The 18478-nt window shown below is 42.5% G+C and overlaps 1 protein-coding gene across 3 annotated transcripts in view; it reads left to right on the top strand.

The window, feature by feature from the left end:
- The window catches only part of POMK (protein O-mannose kinase), a 54768-nt gene that overhangs the window by 7700 nt on the left and 28590 nt on the right, over nt 1–18478 (top strand). Inside the window, exons 3-5 of one of the 3 annotated variants that reach the window (XM_055349169.2) lie at nt 1336–1431; nt 1884–1970; nt 2359–2661. In XM_055349169.2, the coding sequence (XP_055205144.2) occupies nt 2380–2661 (282 nt within the window). In that variant the 5' untranslated portion in view covers nt 1336–1431; nt 1884–1970; nt 2359–2379. The remainder of the gene's footprint in view (nt 1–1335; nt 1432–1883; nt 1971–2358; nt 2662–18478) is intronic. The other 2 variants (XM_004046973.4, XM_004046974.4) reach the window with 2 other exon arrangements.

The following is an 18478-nucleotide window of genomic DNA, read 5'->3' as shown; positions in this document are numbered from 1 at the left end:
CCCAGCAATTTGGGAGGCTGACGCAGGAGGATTGCTTGAGGCCAGGAGTTCAAGGCCAGCCTGGGCAACATCGTGAGACCCAGTCTCTACAAAAAAAATACAAAAATTAGCTGGATGTGGTGATGCACACCTGTAGTCCCAGCTACTAAGGAGGCAGAGGTGACAGGATTGCTTGAGTTTGAGGCTGCATTGAGCTATGATTGCACCACTGCACTCCAGCCCGAGTGACAGAGTCAGACCCTATGTCAAAAAAAAAAAAAAAAAAAAAAGGAAGAAAATCATAGAATTTTGGAGATGAGTAAAGTTTAGGCAAATTTAAATGAAGTAGTGTTTTGATCGGCTCAAAGCCACGTAGAACTGAGTGTAAAGGGGCCAAGATCTAGTCTGGACTGCAAAGTGGTCCTCTTTCCTTGGAGACTACCAGGTTAACATAGATGTGCAGGATTATCTCCAGAAACTCCTTATCTGAAGGTCTGCCCTGTTTGGGAACTGAGGTTGCTTCTGTGTGTCAGAGTGACTTTGATCCTCCAGGAAAGCGTGGGATGTTTTATTCCAACTGATAAGACTTCAAACTGCAAAATTTCTGGTAGTCTGTGATTGTAGAGAACAGAATTTCTAGGCAGTAAAAAAAGGAGTCTTCATCCAAAGGGGGTTTTTGACACTTTATGGCTGCAGTGTGTTCTTAGGAGAAATGCCGTTTCCTGTTAACTTTGTGGTTTCATTGACGTCTTGTCCCAGCTCTGTATATGGGAGTGGATTTTGTTTTCTCAAGGAGGAGGTAGGAACAAGCTTCCTGTCCTGGATTTTTCATGGCTGGCTTCTCTCAGGCCTCTAGTCACAGTGTGAAGGTCACCTCCTCAGAGAGGTCTCCTGGGGTGCTTCCTCCAGGGAGTTCCTACACAGTTACTCTCTATCTTTGAACCCCCATCACAGGATGATGATAGACCTATTTGTTTACTTGTTTATTGTCTGTCTTCCCCACTGGACTTTTCCCCTAAGCTCCAGCAGGATAGGAACCATGCTGGTGTAATTCACTGTGTGTGTGTCTCCAGCACCCACTGTAGGGCTGGGCACATAGAAGCTGCTCAGGACATGTTGCGGGAATGAGCAGCCGGAAGTCAGTGATGGAGGTGAAGAGAGCAGACTGGGACAGAGAGACTCTGATGGGCTTCCCCATGGCCCTGCTCTGTCCTGGGGCTCGAGAACCTGAGGAAACCTGGACTTGAGGCAGGAGGAGAGCCCTGGGAAAGTTGGACCGTTTGGACTATGGCGATTTGTCTGGGTACATAGCTGCAGTTTCTGTTTACACACTTCCTGTTTGGTACTTTGTGGCAGGGTGTTTCCCGACCAGTCCCTGGGCGCCAACTAGAGTATGGACTGACCAGGTACCTGGATGGAGACCTGAGCTAGAGAAGGAGATGCGCTTGGGAGGTAACCCTGCATGTCACAGCTGTCTCTGACCCAGTTCTGTCCCAGTGCCCCAGCATTCCAGTGTTGTTTAGCTGGCTCCCACTGGCATGGCCACATCCACTGTTAAAGTCTCCATATACTTCCATTCTGCTCCATTCTGCTTCTGTAAATCACTTCTGCCATCCACGGTCCTACTTCAGGCTTCTCCGCAGCCAGGCCCCTCCACCATGGCCTTGCACGGCTCCAGCGGTAGAGCCCACACATTATCAGTGGTTACTTATCGCTGGTGTGACATCTGAGTGGTCATCTCTCCAATCTCATCGCTGTTATTCTAGCTCATGTACTTGTCAGCTCCTGTCCGTGGTCATAACCAGGGCTTCTTAATAACTAGTCTCCCAGCCTCAGTCTCTTTCACCCCAAATCTACCTTTCATAACTGCTGAAGAGTAGCTTTTATTTCTTAAAACTGTTTAGGGGATTCTGAGTACCTCCCAGGGAACAGGACAGCTGCTTAGCTGAGTTCGACAGAGGCCCTCAGCTTCCCAGCCTCCACCTGCTACCGTAAGCAGCCTCCTTCTGCTGTCCTTTGTCCACCCTCTGTCCCTATCCCACCAGTTGACTAATACATTTTGCTTTCATTTTACTGAATATTCATGAGCATCTATTTAATGCATGCTACTGTGAGTCGGACAGAGTCAGACACAAACACCTCCCACCTAACCTAATCTAGAGGAACCCACATTTTAGTTTGTAATAAAAAGTAATGATTATGGAAACAGCTAACATTGGGCATTTGGGATAAGCCTGGTGTTCGATACCTGCTTTAATCCCCACGGTAACGGGGCAGCTTACAGGACCCTTGAGTAGAAGAGGCATCAGAATACATTTTTGGAAATGAAAGGAAGTGAAAGCTGACTGTCATGACTTCTTGTTTCATTGTGTATTTTAGGAAATTGCAGAGGCCATCAACATGGAAAAGCAGCCCCAGAACAGCAGGAGAGGCCTCACCCCCCGAGAGGTGCCGCCAGCTGTTGGGCTGCTGCTGATCATGGCCCTGATGAATACTCTGCTCTACCTCTGCCTCGACCACTTCTTCATCGCTCCTCAACAATCCGCTGTGGACCCCACACACTGTCCCTATGGTCACTTCAGGATAGGACAGATGAAAAACTGCTCACCTTGGCTGTCCTGCGAGGAGCTGAGAACAGAAGTGAGACAGCTGAAGCGTGTTGGGGAAGGAGCTGTAAAGAGAGTGAGTCCGGGTTCATTTGTGATTGCTGTCATCATGTTATTTCGCTTAACACAGTGTCCTCCAGCTCCATCCATGCTGGCACGGATTACGGAATTTCATCCTTTGTTACTGCCAAAGTGTACTCCATTGCATATGTGCACCACATTTGCTTTGGTTGATTCTGTATCTTGGCAATTGTGAATAGTGCTGCAGTAGGCATAGGTTTCAGCCCTTGGGGAAGCACTGTGGCATCCAGTGTTAGGAGCCCTGCTAGCTCTACGTTTTTATTGTTGAGCTCAATAATCTTATATCTGGCACTTTATCTTTTTTTTTTGAGAGTCTCACTCTGTCACCCAGGCTGGAGTGCAATGGCGCCATCTCGGTGCACTGCAATCTCCACCTCCTGGGTTCAAGCGATTCTCGTGACTCAGCCTCCCGAGTAGCTGGGACTATGGGCATAAGCCACCACGCCTGGCTGATTTTTTAATTTCAGTAGAGATGGGGTTTCACCATGTTGGCCAGGCTGGTCTTGAACTCCTGACCTTAAGTGATCTACCTGCCTCGGCCTCCCAATCGGACTTTATCTTAATAAGTAATCCAAGGCAGGAAAAAAGTCAAATGCATAAAAGAGTGCCATAGTGATAGAAAACTAGAAACAAAACTTTTAGAATAGTTCATTAAATGATGGTCCATCCACTTGACGGAATATTCTGCAACTGTTGTGTAGTTAGGAACCCCAAGAGGCAACATGAATAAAACCTTATGATGATAAGTGAAGAAAACAAGATATAAAATTGTATAATTGACTTTTCAACTGTGAAATTATGTGTATATGTAGATAAATACAAAAATGGTCAGGCGCAGTGTCTTATACATGTAATCGCAGCACTTTGGGAGGCGGAGGTGGGCGGATTACTTAAGCACAGGAGTTCCGGACCAACCTGGGCAACATGGCAAAACCCAGTTTCTACAAAAATACAAAAATTAGCCTGGCATAATGGTGCACGCTACTTGGGAAGCTGAGGTGGGAGAATCTCTTGAGCCTGGGGAGTTTGAGGCTACAGTAAGCCATGATCTTGCCACTGCATTCCACCCTGGGTGACAGAGCAAGATGCTGTCTCCGAAGGAAAAAAGAAAAATATGAAAATGATAGAAATTGTGCTAGGGTGAAAGGGGGATTATGGGCAATTTCTTTTCCTGTTTTTCAAACTCTGTGATGGTATTATACTATTTTTAACAATTTATTTTTAATTGGCACGTAATAATTATCCATATTTATGGGGTACACAGTGATGTTTCCATACCTACTTACAATGTGTAGTTAGCGGATCAGGGCATATCTGCCATCTCAAACATGTATCACTTCTTTTGGTTGGGAACATTCAATATCTTCTCTTCTGGCTATTTGAAAGTGTATAATATATTGTTAATTATAGTCATCCTATGGTGCTGTGAAACACTGGAACTTGCTTCTCCTATCTAGCTGTAATTTTGTATCCTTTAACAAATCTCTGCCTATCCTCGCCTTTGCTCTACCCTTCCCAGCCTCTAGAAAACTGTTAGGCTTTTTACTTCTTTGAGTAAGCTTTTTTAAACTTCTGCATATGAATGAGAACTTGTAGTGTTTAACTTTCTGTTCCTAGTTTATTTCACGTAACATAATGTCCTCCAGTTCCTTTCATGTTGCCATAAATGACAGATTTCCTTCTTTTTTATAGCTGAATAGTATTCTATTTTGTATATATGCCACATTTTCTTTATCCATTCATCTGCTGAAGGACACTTACGTTGATTCCATATCTTGGCTATTGTGAATAGTGCTGCAATAAACATTGGGATGCACATATCTCTTTTTTTGTTGTTGTTTTTTGAGACGGAGTTTCCCTCTTGTTGCCCAGGCTGGAGTGCAATGATGCAGTCTCAACTCACTACAACCTCCACTTCTGGGTTCAAGCAATTCTCCTGCCTCAGCCTCCTGAGTAGCTGGAGTTACAGGCATGTGCCACCATGCCCGGCTAATTTTATATTTTTAGTAGAGATGGGGTTTCTCCATGTTGGCCAGGCTGGTCTTGAACTCCTGACCTTGTGATCCGCCCACCTCGGCCTCCCAAAGTGCTGGGATTACAGGCGTGAGCCACTTAGCCTGGCCGTGCATATCTCTTTGATATATTGATTTCCTTTCCTTTGGGTATGTACCCAGTAATGGAATTGCTGGATCATATGGTAGTTCTGTTTGTAATTTTCTGCGGAACCTCCATACTGTTTTCCATAATGGCTGTACTAATTTACATTCTCACTAACAGAGTATAAGAGTTCCCATTTCTCTGCATCTTCACCAGCATTTGTTATTTTTTGTTTTTTTGATAATGGCCATCCTAACTGGGGTGAGATGGTATCTCATTGTGATTTTGGTTTGCATTTTCCTGATGATTAGTAACACTGAGCATTTTTTCACAAATTTATTGGCCATTTGTATGTCTTCTTTCAAGAATGTCAGTTTAGATCATTTGCCCATTTTTTGATCATATTGTTATTTTTTTCTGTTGAGATGTTTGAGTTCCTTGGATATTGATCCCTTGTTAGATGAATAGCTTGCAAATATTTTCTCCCATTATGTAGTTTGTCTCTTAACTCTATTTGTTTCCTTTGCTGGGAAGAAGGTTTTTGGTTTGTTATAATCCCATTGGTTTATTTTTGCTTTTTTTTTTTTTTTTTTTTTTTTGACTGAGTCTTGCTCTATCGCCCAGGCTGGAGTGCTGTGACATGATCTTGGCTCACTGCAACCTCCACCTCCCAGGTTCAAGAGATTCTCGTGCCTCAGCCTCCTGAGTAGCTGGGATTACAGGTGTGTGCCACCACACCTGGCTAATTTTTGTATTTTTAGTAGAGACAGGGTTTCACCATGTTGGTCAGGCTGGTCTCGAACTCCTGACCTCGTGATCTGCCTGCCTTGGTCTCCCAAAGTGCTGGGATTACAGGCATGAACCTGTAATCACCTGGCAAGAATACTTTTTTTTTTTTTTTGGTAGAGATGGAGTCTTGCTCTGTCACCCAGGCTGGATTGCAGTGGTGTGATTTTGGCTTACTGCAACCTCTGCCTCCCGGGTTCAAGCAATTCTTCTGCCTCAGCCTCTCGAGTAGCTGGGACTACAGGTGCACGTCGCCATGCCTGGCTGATTTCTTTTCTATTTTAGTAAAGACGGGGTTTCACTGTGTTGCCCAGGCTGGTCTTGAACTCCTGAGCTCAGGCAATCCGCCTGCCTTGGCCTCTCAAAGTACCAGGATTACAGGCATGAGCCTCTGCGCCTGGCTAGAATAATTATTTTTTACATAGGCTTTTTAAATTGCCTTTGATGGAACTCTGTTCCATAAGGAATCTCAGATAAGACTTTCTAAAGCTGAGTCCCGCCATAGGTTTGTACCTTCAAATACTTACGAGTTGGGTAAGTTCCTCTCCTCTTGATGTCCCTAGATAACTTGGGGCTCCTGGGCCTGTCAGAAAGTGACATTCTATACTTACCATGGGTCAGGAACCCTGTACAGGGACTGTGTAGACAAAGTATGAGCTCAGTTTTCCCAAGGGCTTTTACTGGCTTTACAAGTCAAGGTTGACTCCGTAAAGGAAAGCATGCCATTCTAGTCAAACCCTTGGTAAAATAACCAGTCTTTTCAATAGTGTCCTGTTACAAAAGAAAACAGATTCTGATTGTATTTATGAAAATAACTATTGCCATAAATTAAGAATACTCACAAATAGTTTTTAAATTCTGGAGAAATCAGGTAGAAACAAATATGCACCAAATTTTATTCACAGGAGTGTACTTTACTCAGTTGCTACAAGCTGTAAATAGCTTAAAAGAAATTTCCCTGACTCTGAAAAAGCAAAGAATCAGCAGCATTTTAAACAAAAAGGTTACTTCAGACTTTTATTAGTTTAGTCCATGCATTTAACTTGTTTGATATTTATGAACATTTCAGCTTTCCATGAGAGTTCTAAAAGTTTTTTTCCCTTATTCTAATGTCATAATCTCCAAAGTTATCAGAAACTTGCATTCAAGAGCACATATCAAAGTTTTATAGCTGATTATAAAACCATCTTCTAAAGAGGACCAAATTAAAACAGCAGTTATCTTTGGATGAGAAAAGCATTTTAGGGAAGCCACAAAGACACAATTGACAAGGAAATTTGTTAATCTGTGGCACACAATAATTCAACACAACAGTTATTACTGATGACATATACTGAGGCATATCAGAATTGTAGGAATTTTATACAGTTTTGCAGCACATAACTTTATATCACAAATTTATATGAATATAACCCAAAGAAAGTTAAACACCATTTTCTATCTGACAGTGTTTCCTGCATGATTTTAATACATTAAATAAGCTGAATATGTCTTTTGTACTTTAGGGGACTTAATTTTTAAAAATTTTTTATTTTAACTTAGAGCTTGATTTTGAAAGGTTTGTTAAATACCAAACGTTTAAAACATTGGATATTACAAAATGGAGTCTTAGGTTTCCGTAAGTCATTCATTTAGCCAAAATAACTCAAAAATTTTAAAAAGGAAAAACCATTATTCTGATAGGAGACTCAGCTTTCCAAACAAGACCCAATGAAGATAGCATGAGGCTGATTGCCTCCTCTCTTTCCCCTCCCCCTTTTTTCTTTTGTAGTTTACTTAAAAGGTAAATAAAAACCTTTCATTATCTTTTAATATTCCATAAAAATCCTTTTTAAAAGAGAAAACCGAATTTTATGTTTCCATTAGTGTATTTTTAACGTTAAAGCCAGTTTTAATTAAATTTTATAAATCTGTCTAGTTCTAATTAGTTTGACCATAAGGTAAGATTTTTTTTTATTTTTTATTTTTTTCAAGACGCAGTCTCTCTCTGTTTCCCAGGCTGGAGTGCAATGGCATGGTCTCGGCTCACTGCAGCCTCCATCTCCTGGGTTCAAGCGATTCTCCTGCCTCAGCCTCCCGAGTAGCTGGGACTATAGGCATGTGCCACCACACCTGGCTAATTTTTGTATTTTTAGTAGAGACATGGTTTCACTATGTTGGCCAGGCTGGTCTCGAACTCTTGACCCCTTGATCTACCTGCCTCGGCCTCCCAAAGTGTTGGTATAACAGGCGTGAGCCACCGCACCTGGCCTGCCATAAGGTAAGATTTTTATGAATCTTTTATAACCCTTTACAATTGTTTTTTTCTTAGAACAAAACTGTTTTAAGAAAACTCTGTTGTGCTTTTATTCCAATTTCCAATTTATGGAAAAACTGCATAACGTGACTTAAACTTTAGCCAATATGTTCACACACAGAATCTCTTACAATTAAGTTTTTATAACCCTTTCACAACTTGTTCAAACCTTTAGACTTTTCCTATCTCATTTAAAACAGTCCTTTAACATTCTAAACTTAGGCAAGAAATCCACATTCCCATGCCTGCTCATAATCTTTTACCAAAAGTACATTTTACTTCCCTTACGTGCCTTGCGTATAGAACTGTTTCTTCAGTAGTCTCAAGTGCATATTACACTGTTAACTCAGCGACTTTTACTTTTGGTGGAAAGCCTGGTGAGTAAGCAATTTCAATTACATACCAGGAGTGGAGCCTAGGACACCAGAAGGTCTGACTGTTTCCAGTGTAGCTAGGGAGTGTGGCTAACTCCACATGTCTCAGGCCTTACCTAGCTATAAAGCAGGCAAGTTGTACAGTAAGAGTCATAGTGGCATTTTATGAAGTATTTAACAGGCCTAACAACCTTTGAATTGTACAACATTTCTTGCATAAATTGCCTTTTCATGAATACGTTCACGACTGACAGAGACCATCTACAACATGCTTGGACTTTCAGACTTTTCCTAAACATCCCTCTTTTTAAACAGTCATTTTACTTTAGGACCAGATTTTACCATACAAGATCTTTTCTTATATAAAATTTCTTGGCTGGGTGTGGTGGCTCACGCCTGTAATCCCAGCACTTTGGGAGGTCGGGGCAGAAGGATCACTTGAGGTCAGGAGTTAAGAGACCAGCCAACATGGTAAAACCCCGTCTCTATTAGAAATACTAATATTAGCCGGGCGTGGTGCTGGGTGCATATATTCCCAGCTATTCGGGAGGCTGAGGCAGGAGAATTGCTTGAAGCCGAAGCCGGGAGGCGGAGGTTGCAGTGAGCCGAGATTGCACCATTGCACTCCAGCCTGGGGTACAAGAGTGAGCCTCCGTCTTAAAAAAAAAAAGTCTTGGGGGTGAAGCCAAGATGGCCGAATAGGAACAGCTCCAGTCTACAGTGCCCAGCGTGAGCGACGCAGAAGACGGGTGATTTCTGCATTTCCAACTGAGGTACCAGGTTCATCTCACTGGGGAGTGCAGGACAGTGGGTGCAGCGCACCATGCGTGAGCCGAAGCAGGGCGAGGCATTGCCCCACCCGGGAAGCGTAAGGAGTCAGGGAGTCCCTTTTCTAGTCAAAGAAAGGGGAGACAGATGGCACCTGGAAAATCGGGTCACTCCCACCCTAATACTGCACTTTTCCAGCGAGCTTAACAAGTGGCACACCAGGAGATTATATCCTGCACATGGCTCGGAGGGTCCTACGCCCACGGAGTCTCAGTGATTGCTAGCACAGCAGTCTGAGATCAAACTGCAAGGCCGCAGCGAGGCTGGGGGAGGGGCGCCCGCCATTGCTCAGGCTTGAGTAGGTAAACAAAGCAGCCGGGAAGCTCAAACTGGGTGGAGCCCACCACAGCTCAAGGAGGCCTGCCTGCCTCTATAGGCTCCACCTCTGGGGGCAGGGCACAGACAAGCAAAAGACAGTAATAACCTCTGCGGATTTAAATGTCCCTGTGTGACAGCTTTGAAGAGAGTAGTGGTTCTCCCAGCATGCAGCTTGAGATCTCAGAATGGGCAGACTACCTCCTCAAGTGGGTCCCTGACCCCCGAGTAGCCTAACTGGGAGGCAACCCCCAGTAGGGGCAGACTGACACCTCACACGGCCAGGTACTCCTCTGAGACAAAACTTCGAGAGGAATGATCAGGCAGCAGCATTTGCGGTTCACCAATATCTGCTGTTCTGCAGCCCCCGCTGCTGATACCCAGACAAACAGGGTCTGGAGTGGACCTCCAGTAAACTCCAACAAACCTGCAGCTGAGGGTCCTGACTGTTAGAAGGAAAACTAACAAACAGAAAGGACGTCCACACCAAAAACCCATCTGTACGTCACCATCATCAAAGACCAAAAGTAGATAAAACCACAAAGATGGGGAAAAAACAGAGCAGAAAAACCGGAAACTCTAAAAATCAGAGCGCCTCTCCTCCTCCAAAGGAACGCAGCTCCTCACCAGCAATGGAACAAAACTGGACGGAGAATGACTTCGACGAGTTGAGAGAGGAAGGCTTCAGATGATCAAACTACTGCGAGCTAAAGGAGGAAGTTCGAACCAATGGCAAAGAAGTTAAAAACTTCGAAAAAAAATTAGACGAATGGATAACTAGAATAACCAATGCAGAGAAGTCCTTAAAGGACCTGATGGAGCTGAAAACCACGGCACAAGAACTATGTGACGAATGCACAAGCCTCAGTAACCTATGCGATCAACTGGAAGAAAGGGTATCAGTGATGGAAGACGAAATGAATGAAATGAAGCGTGAAGAGAAGTTTAGAGAAAAAATAATAAGAAACGAACAAAGCCTCTAAGAAATGTGGGACTATGGGAAAAGACCAAATCTACGTCTGATTGGTGTACCTGAAGGTGACGGGGAGAATGGAACCAAGTTGGAAGACACTCTGCAGGATATTATCCAGGAGAACTTCCCCAATCTAGCAAGGCAGGACAACATTCACATTCAGGAAATACAGAGAACGCCACAAAGATACTCCTCGAGAAGAGCAACTCCAAGACACATAATTGTCAGATTCACCAAAGTTGAAATGAAGGAAAAAATGTTAAGGGCAGCCAGAGAGAAAGGTCAGGTTACCCACAAAGGGAAGCCCATCAGACTCAGCAGAAACTCTACAAGCCAGAAGAGAGTGGGGGCCAATATTCAACATTCTTAAAGAAAAGAATTTTCAACCCGGAATTTCATATCCAGCCAAACTAAGCTTCATAAATGAAGGAGAAATAAAATACTTTACAGACAAGCAAATGCTGAGAGATTTTGTCACCACCAGGCGTGCCCTACAAGAGCTGCTGAAGGAAGCACCAAACATGGAAAGGAACAACCAGTACCAGCCACTGCAAAAACATGCCAAGTTGTAAAGACCATCAAGGCTAGGAAGAAACTGCATCAACTAACAAGGAAAATAACCAGCTAACATCATAATGACAGGATAAAATTCACACACAGCAATACTATCGTTAAATCTAAATGGGCTAAATTCTCCAATGAAAAGGCACAGACTGGCAAATCGGATAAAGACTCGAGACCCATCGGTGTGCTGTATCAGGAAACCCATCTCACGTGCAGAGACACACATAGGCTCAAAATAAAAGGATGGAGGAAGATCTACCAAGCAAATGGAAAACAAAAAAAGGCAGGGGTTGCAATCCTAGTCTCTGATAAAACAGACTTTAAACCAACAAAGATCAAAAGAGACAAGGCCATTACATAATGGTAAAGGGATCAATTCAACAAGAAGAGCTAACTATCCTAAATATATATGCCCCAATACAGGAGCACCCAGATTCATAAATAAGTCCTTAGTGACCTACAAAGAGACTTAGACTCCCACACAATAATAATGGGAGATGTTAACACCCCACTGTCAACATTAGATCAGTGAGACAGAAAGTTAACAAGGATACCCAGGAATTGAACTCAGATCTGCATCAAGTGGACCTGATAGACATCTACACAACTGTCCACCCCACGTCAACAGAATATACATTCTTTTCAGCACCACACCACACCTATTCCAAAATTGACCACATACTTGGAAGTAAAGCACTCCTCAGTAAAAGAACAGAAATCATAACAAACTGTCTCTCAGACCACAGTGCAATCAGACTAGAACTCAGGATTAAGAAACTCACTCAAAACGGCTCAACTACATGGAAACTGAACAACCTGCTCCTGAATGACTACTGGGTACATAACGAAATGAAGGCAGAAATAAAGATGTTCTTTGAAACCAACGAGAACAAAGACACAAGATACCAGAATCTCTGGGACACATTCAAAGCAGTGTATAGAGGGAAATTAAAAGCACTAAATGCCCACAAGGGAAAGCAGGAAAGATCCAAAATTGACACCCTAACATCACAATTAAAAGAACTAGAAAAGCAAGAGCAAACACATTCAAAAGCTAGCAGAAGGCAAGAAATAACTAAAATCAGAGCAGAACTGAAGGAAATAGAGACACAGAAAACCCTTCGAAAAATTCGTGAATCCAGGAGCTGGTTTTTTGAAAAGATCAACAAAATTAATAGACCGCTAGCAAGACTAATAAAGAAGAAAAGAGGGAAGAATCAAACAGACGCAATAAAAAATGACAAAGGGGATGTCACCACCGATCCCACAGAAATACAAACTACCATCAGAGAATAGTGTAAACACCTCTATGCAAATAAACACTAAAATCTAGAAGAAATGGATAAATTCCTCAACACATACACCCTCCCAAGACTAAAGCAGGAAGAAATTGAATCTCTGAATAGACCAATAACAGGCTCTGAAATTGTGGCAATAATCAATAGCTTACCAACCAAAAAGAGTCCAGGACCAGATGGATTCACAGCCAAATTCTACCAGAGGTACAAGGAGGAGCTGGTACCATTCCTTCTGAAACTATTCCAATCAATAGAAAAAGAGGGAATCCTCCCTAACTCATTTTATGAGGCCAGCATCATCCTGATAATACCAAAGCCTGGCAGAGACACAACAAAAAAAGAGAATGTTAGACCAATATCCTTGATGAACATTGATGCAAAAATCCTCAATAAAATACTGGCAAAGCGAATCCAGCAACACATCAAAAGGCTTATCTACCGTGATCAAGTGGGCTTCATCTCTGGGATGCAAGGCTGGTTCAACATACGAAAATCAATAAACGTAATCCAGCATATAAACAGAACCGAAGACAAAAACCACATGATTATCTCAATAGGTGCAGAAAAGGCCTGTGACAAAATTCAACAACACTTCATGCTAAAAACTCTCAATAAATTAGGTATTGATGGGATGCACCTCAAAATAATAAGAGCTATCTATGGCAAACCCACAGCCAATATCATACTGAATGGACAAAAACTGGAAGCATTCCCTTTGAAAACTGGCACAAGACAGGAATGCCCTCTGTCACCACTCCTATTGAACATAGTGTTGGAAGTTCTGGCCAGGGCAATCAGGCAGGAGAAGGAAATAAAGGGCATTCAATTAGGAAAAGAGGAAGTCAAATTGTTCCTGTTTGCAGATGACATGACTGTATGTCTAGAAAACCCCATCATCCCAGCCCAAAATCTCAAGCTGATAAGCAACTTCAGCAAAGTCTCAGGATACAAAAATCAATGTTCAAAAATCACAAGCATTCTTATACACCAATAACAGAGAAACAGAGAGCCAAATCATGAGTGAACTCCCATTCACAATTGCTTCAAAGAGAATAAAATACCTAGGAATCCAACTTACAAGCGATGTGAAGGACCTCTTCAAGGAGAACTACAAACCACTGCTCAATGAAATGAGGATACAAACAAATGTAAGAACATTCCATGCTCATAGGTAGGAAGAAGCAGTATCATGAAAATCGCCATACTGCCCAAGGTAATTCATAGATTCAATGCCATCCCCATTAAGCTACCAGTGACTTGCTTCACAGAATTGGATAAAACTACTTTAAAGTTCATATGGAACCAAAAAAGAGCCCACATCGCCAAGTCAATCCTAAGCAAAAAGAACAAAGCTGGAAGCATCATGCTACCTGACTTCAAACTATACCACAAGGCTACAGTAACCAAAACAGCATGGTACTTGGACCAAAAGAGAGATATGGATCAGTGGAACAGAACAGAGCCCTCAGAAATAATGCCGCATATCTACAACTATCTGATCTTTGACAAACCTGACAAAAACAAGCAATGGGGAAAGGATTCGCTATTTAATAAATGGTGCTGGGAAAACTGGCTAGCCATATGTAGAAAGCTGAAACTGGATCCCTTCCTTACACCTTATACAAAAATGAATTCAAGATGGATTAAAGACTTAAACGTTAGACCTAAAACCATAAAAACCCTAGAAGAAAACCTAGTTACCATTCAGGACATAGGCATGGGCAAGGACTTCGTGTCTAAAACACCAAAAGCAATGGCAACAAAAGCCAAAATTGACAAATGGGATCTAATTAAACTAAAGAGCTTCTGCACAGCAAAAGAAACCACCATCAGAGTGAACAGACTACCTACAGAATGGGAGAAAATTTTCTCAACCTACTCATCTGACAAAGGGCTAATATCCAGAATCTACAATGAACTCAAACAGATTTACAAGAAAAAACAAACAACCCCATCAAAAAGTGGGCAAAGGATATGAACAGACACTTCTCAAAAGAAGACATTTATGCAGCCTAAAAACACATGAAAAAATGCTCATCATCACTGGCCATCAGAGAAATGCAAATCAAAACCACAATAAGATACCATCTCACACCAGTTAGAATGGTGATCATTAAAAAGTTAGGAAACAACAGGTGCTGGAGAGGATGTGGAGAAATAGGAACACTTTTACACTGTTGGTGGGAGTGTAAACTGGCTCAACCCTTATGGAAGTCAGTGTGGTGATTCCTCAGGGATCTAGAACTAGAAGTACCATTTGACCCAGCCATCCCATTACTGGGTATATATCCAAAGGATTATAAATCATGCTGCTATAAAGAAACATGCACACGTATGTTTATTGCGACACTATTCACAATAGCAAAGACTTGGAACTGACCCAAATGTTCAACAGTGATAGACTGGATTAAGAAAATGTGGCACATATACACAATGGACTACTGTGCAGCCATAAAAAAGGATGAGTTGATGTCCTTTGTAGGGACATGGATGAAGCTGGAAACTATCATTCTCAGCAAACTATCGCAATGACAAAAAACGAAACACCACATGTTCTCACTCATAGGTGGGAATTGAACAATGAGAACACATGGACACAGGAAGGAGAACATCACACACTGGGGACTGTTGTGGGGTCTGGGGAGTGGGGAGGGATAGCATTAGGAGATACACCTATTGCTAAATGACAAGTTAATGGGTGCAGCACACCAACATGGCACATTTATACATAATGTAATCAACCTGCATGTTGTGCACATGTACCCTAAAACTTATAAAGTATAATAAAAAAAAAAGTATAACTTTTTTTTTTTTTTTTGCATAGCTAGGGGCCATGGCTAATTCCACATGTCCCCACGGCTTATCTAGAATCTGGTAGCTTCAAGGTAGGTAAATAGAACAGTTTTCAAAAGTCAAAGAAGCCGTTTATGACCTTAAAGCTTGTATGTTGATTTTTGTATCCTGCAACTTACTGAATTTACTTTTTTCAATTCTAAGAGTTTTTTGGTAGAGTTGTTATTTTTTTTTTTTTTTCTGTATCAGATTGTATCATCTGCAAACAGGAACAGTTTGATTTCTTCCTTACCAATTTGGATGCCCTTTATTTCTTTCTCTTGCCTAATTTCTCTGGCTAGAACTTCCAATGCTATGTTGAATACGAGTGGTGAGAGTTGTCATCCTTGTTCCATTTGTTAGAGGAAAAGCTGCAGCTTTTCCCCGTTCAGTACAATGTTATCTGCATGTCTGTCATAGGTGGCCTTTATTGGGTTAAAGTATGTTCCTTCTGTACCTAATTTGTTTGGGGTCTTTTATCATGAAGGGATGTTGAATTTTATCAAACGCTTTTTTCTGCTTCTACTGAGATGTTTGCATGGTTTTTGTCCTTCATTCTCTTGATGTGTTAATTTACTGATTTGTGTGCATTGAGCCATCCTTGCATCCCTGAGGTGAATCCTACTTGATTATGGTGTATGTTCTTTTTGATGTGCTGTTGGATTCAGTTCACTATTATTTTGTTGAGGATTTTTGCATATATATTCATTAGGAATATTGGTCTGTTGTTTCTTTTTTTGTTGTGTCTGTATCTGGTTTTGGTATCAGAGTTATGCTGGCCTCATAGAATGAGTTTAGAAGAATTCCCTCTCCTTCAATATTTTGGAATAGTTTGAGAATAATTGGTATCAGTTCTTCCTGAAAGGTTCAGTAGAATTCAGCTGTGAAGCTATCTAGTCCTGCACTTTTGTTTGTTGGGAGACTTTTATTACTGATTCAATCTCATTACTCATTATTGGTCTTTTCAGGCCTTTTGTTTCTTCTCGGTAGTGTGTATGTGTCCAGGAATTTATCCATTTCCTCTGAGTTTTTGAGTTTGTTGATGTATAGCTGTTCATTATAGTGTCTAATGCTCCTTTGTATTTCTGTGGTGTCAGGTACATGATGACTCCTTTTTTAAAAGTTTGATTTTTAAAAATGTTTTTATTTGAAAAAGAGAAAACACCAGAGGAGTGAGTTCAGTTCTCAAATAGAAGCTCGAGGAGCGGAGCCTTTGTCTCATTGGCAACCAGCATGTGCTACATTTTGTGTGGTCACTGTTTCTATGGTAACTGAGGCTTACTGACATAATAAAGGGTGACTCTAGGAACCCCTTACAGATTGTTGAATAGAGTCAGTTCCTTGTGAGGATGTATTGGAAATTCGCAAAAGGTGGGGAGATAATGTCCATGGGAGATGAGAAATAGGTCCATGGGGCTGCAGCTTGATAAATTGCTGGCTTGTATTTTCAGAGACTAGGAGACCATGGCTGCCTCCTCCATGAATGTGGAAAGGAGACAATCTTTTTTTTCTTTTTTTGAGACAGAGTCTCGCTGTGTCGTCCAGGCTGGAGTGCAGTGGTGCGATCTTGGCTCACTGCAACCTCCGCCTCCTGGGTTCAAGTGATTCTCTTGCCTCAGCCTCCTGAGTAGCTGGGATTACAGGCATGCACCACCACGCCTGGCTAATTTTTTGTATTTTTAGTAGAGACTTGCTTTCACCATGTTGGTCAGGCTATTCTCGAACTCCTGAGCTCGTGATCCACCCGCCCCAGCCTCCCAAAGTGCTGGAATTATAGGCATGAGCCACCGCACCTGGCTGGAAAGGAGACATCTTAAAGGAAGAAGCCCTTTAGGGGAAGGGAGAGAAATTTATAGAAAGTAAAACCATAAAACAAGGTACTGTTTCTTTTAAAGTTTTCTTCACTCCTTGTAGGTGCTGTGGAGGCAGCAGTTATGAAACAGAGACCCTGCTGTCTTCATGAAAGGTGCTTTTTAGTCGGGCAATCAAACACAAAGGAAAATAAGAAACAAATTTGGGATACAATATGTTAGTGATGTGTGCTGATAAGACAAAGCAGGACAAGGACAGTGAGTGGTGGGCTTGTCCCTTTAGCTGGACAGAGAAGGTCTCTGGCCAGGATGATGTGAGATCATGATGAGAGTGTACTTGGGGATATGTTCCAGTAAGAAGGAGGAGGACGATGGAGGCCCCAATATGGAATGTACCTGGTGGGCCAGGAAGGAAGCCAGTGTCACCAGAGATCATGACAAGAAAAAGGTCATGACATGAGGTCAGAGAAGGTTCAAGTCGGAGCCAGATCATGATGGGCCTTGAAGGCCTTAAAGAACCACTGGAACAATTGTAGTAGAGTAATTTGCATTTTAAAGGGATTGTCTTGGCTGCTTGTCTGTAGGCTGAAAAGTAGGGTGAAGAGTGGAAGGTTGGTCACAGCTGAACCAGGTGGTAGCAGTGGAGGCAATGAGAGGTCAATGGATCCTGGGTATCTTTTAAAGGTATTTGCAGGCCGGGTGTGGTTGTTCATGCCTGTAATCCCCACACTTTGGGAGGCTGAGGTGGGCGCATCACTTGAGGCCAGGATTTTGAGACCAACCTGGCCAACAAGGTGAAACCCTGTCCCTACTGAAAAAAAAAAAACAAAAACTGGATGTGGTGGCATGCACCTGTAATCCCAGCTACTTGGGAGGCTGAGGCAGGAGATTTGCTTGAACGTGGGAGGCGGAGGTTGCAGTGAGCCGAGATTGTACCACTGCACTCCAGCCTGGGTGACAGAGTGAGACTCTGTCTCAAAAAAGAAAAAAAAGGTATTTCCAGTACAATTTCCTAACAGATTGGATATGGAATGTAAGAGAAAGAGAGGATGACTACAGGTTCTTGGCCTGGCACCAGGAAAAACCGAGTTATCACTACCTGAGATGGGGAAGATGGAGAGGAGCAGATTCTGTGTCCAAGGTGCACACATAGTCGCGCATGTGGATCCTGGGCCGTTCGTTGGATGTGTGTGTCTGCATTTACACGAGGTCTGGAAGGAGAATAGAACTTTGGGACTTGTTATCGTTTATATGCTGTGGAAAGCATGAGGATGTGAAGGAAGTCACCAAGGAAGGGGTGTGAGTCAAGAGGAGGACTTGCAGTTAATTTCTGTCTCCTTCAAAGACATCATCTTGAGGGCCGCTCCCTTGCATCCAGGTTGCTGCAGTCGCCCAGAAGGTGTTTGGAATTTCTTTGTCAGGATTGCTTCCCACCCAGTTGCTCAAGCCAGAAACCTGGGAGTCACTTTGAGTCCTTCCATTCCCCCTTCAGTTAGGCCAAGAGCAGTTCCATCCATTCTTTTTTCGCAATGTGTCCCACATGTGTTTGATAATCTCTGCCCACTGGCCCATCTTCAGTAAATCCTCATCTCTTGCCTTCCACAGGTCTCTCTGCTTCTTTTGCTGTTCACCATGCAC

The sequence above is a fragment of the Gorilla gorilla genome, chromosome 7 (genome assembly GCF_029281585.2).
Source record: "Gorilla gorilla gorilla isolate KB3781 chromosome 7, NHGRI_mGorGor1-v2.1_pri, whole genome shotgun sequence".
Classification (NCBI taxonomy): domain Eukaryota; kingdom Metazoa; phylum Chordata; class Mammalia; order Primates; family Hominidae; genus Gorilla; species Gorilla gorilla.
This window is presented reverse-complemented; position numbering and strand designations above follow the sequence as displayed.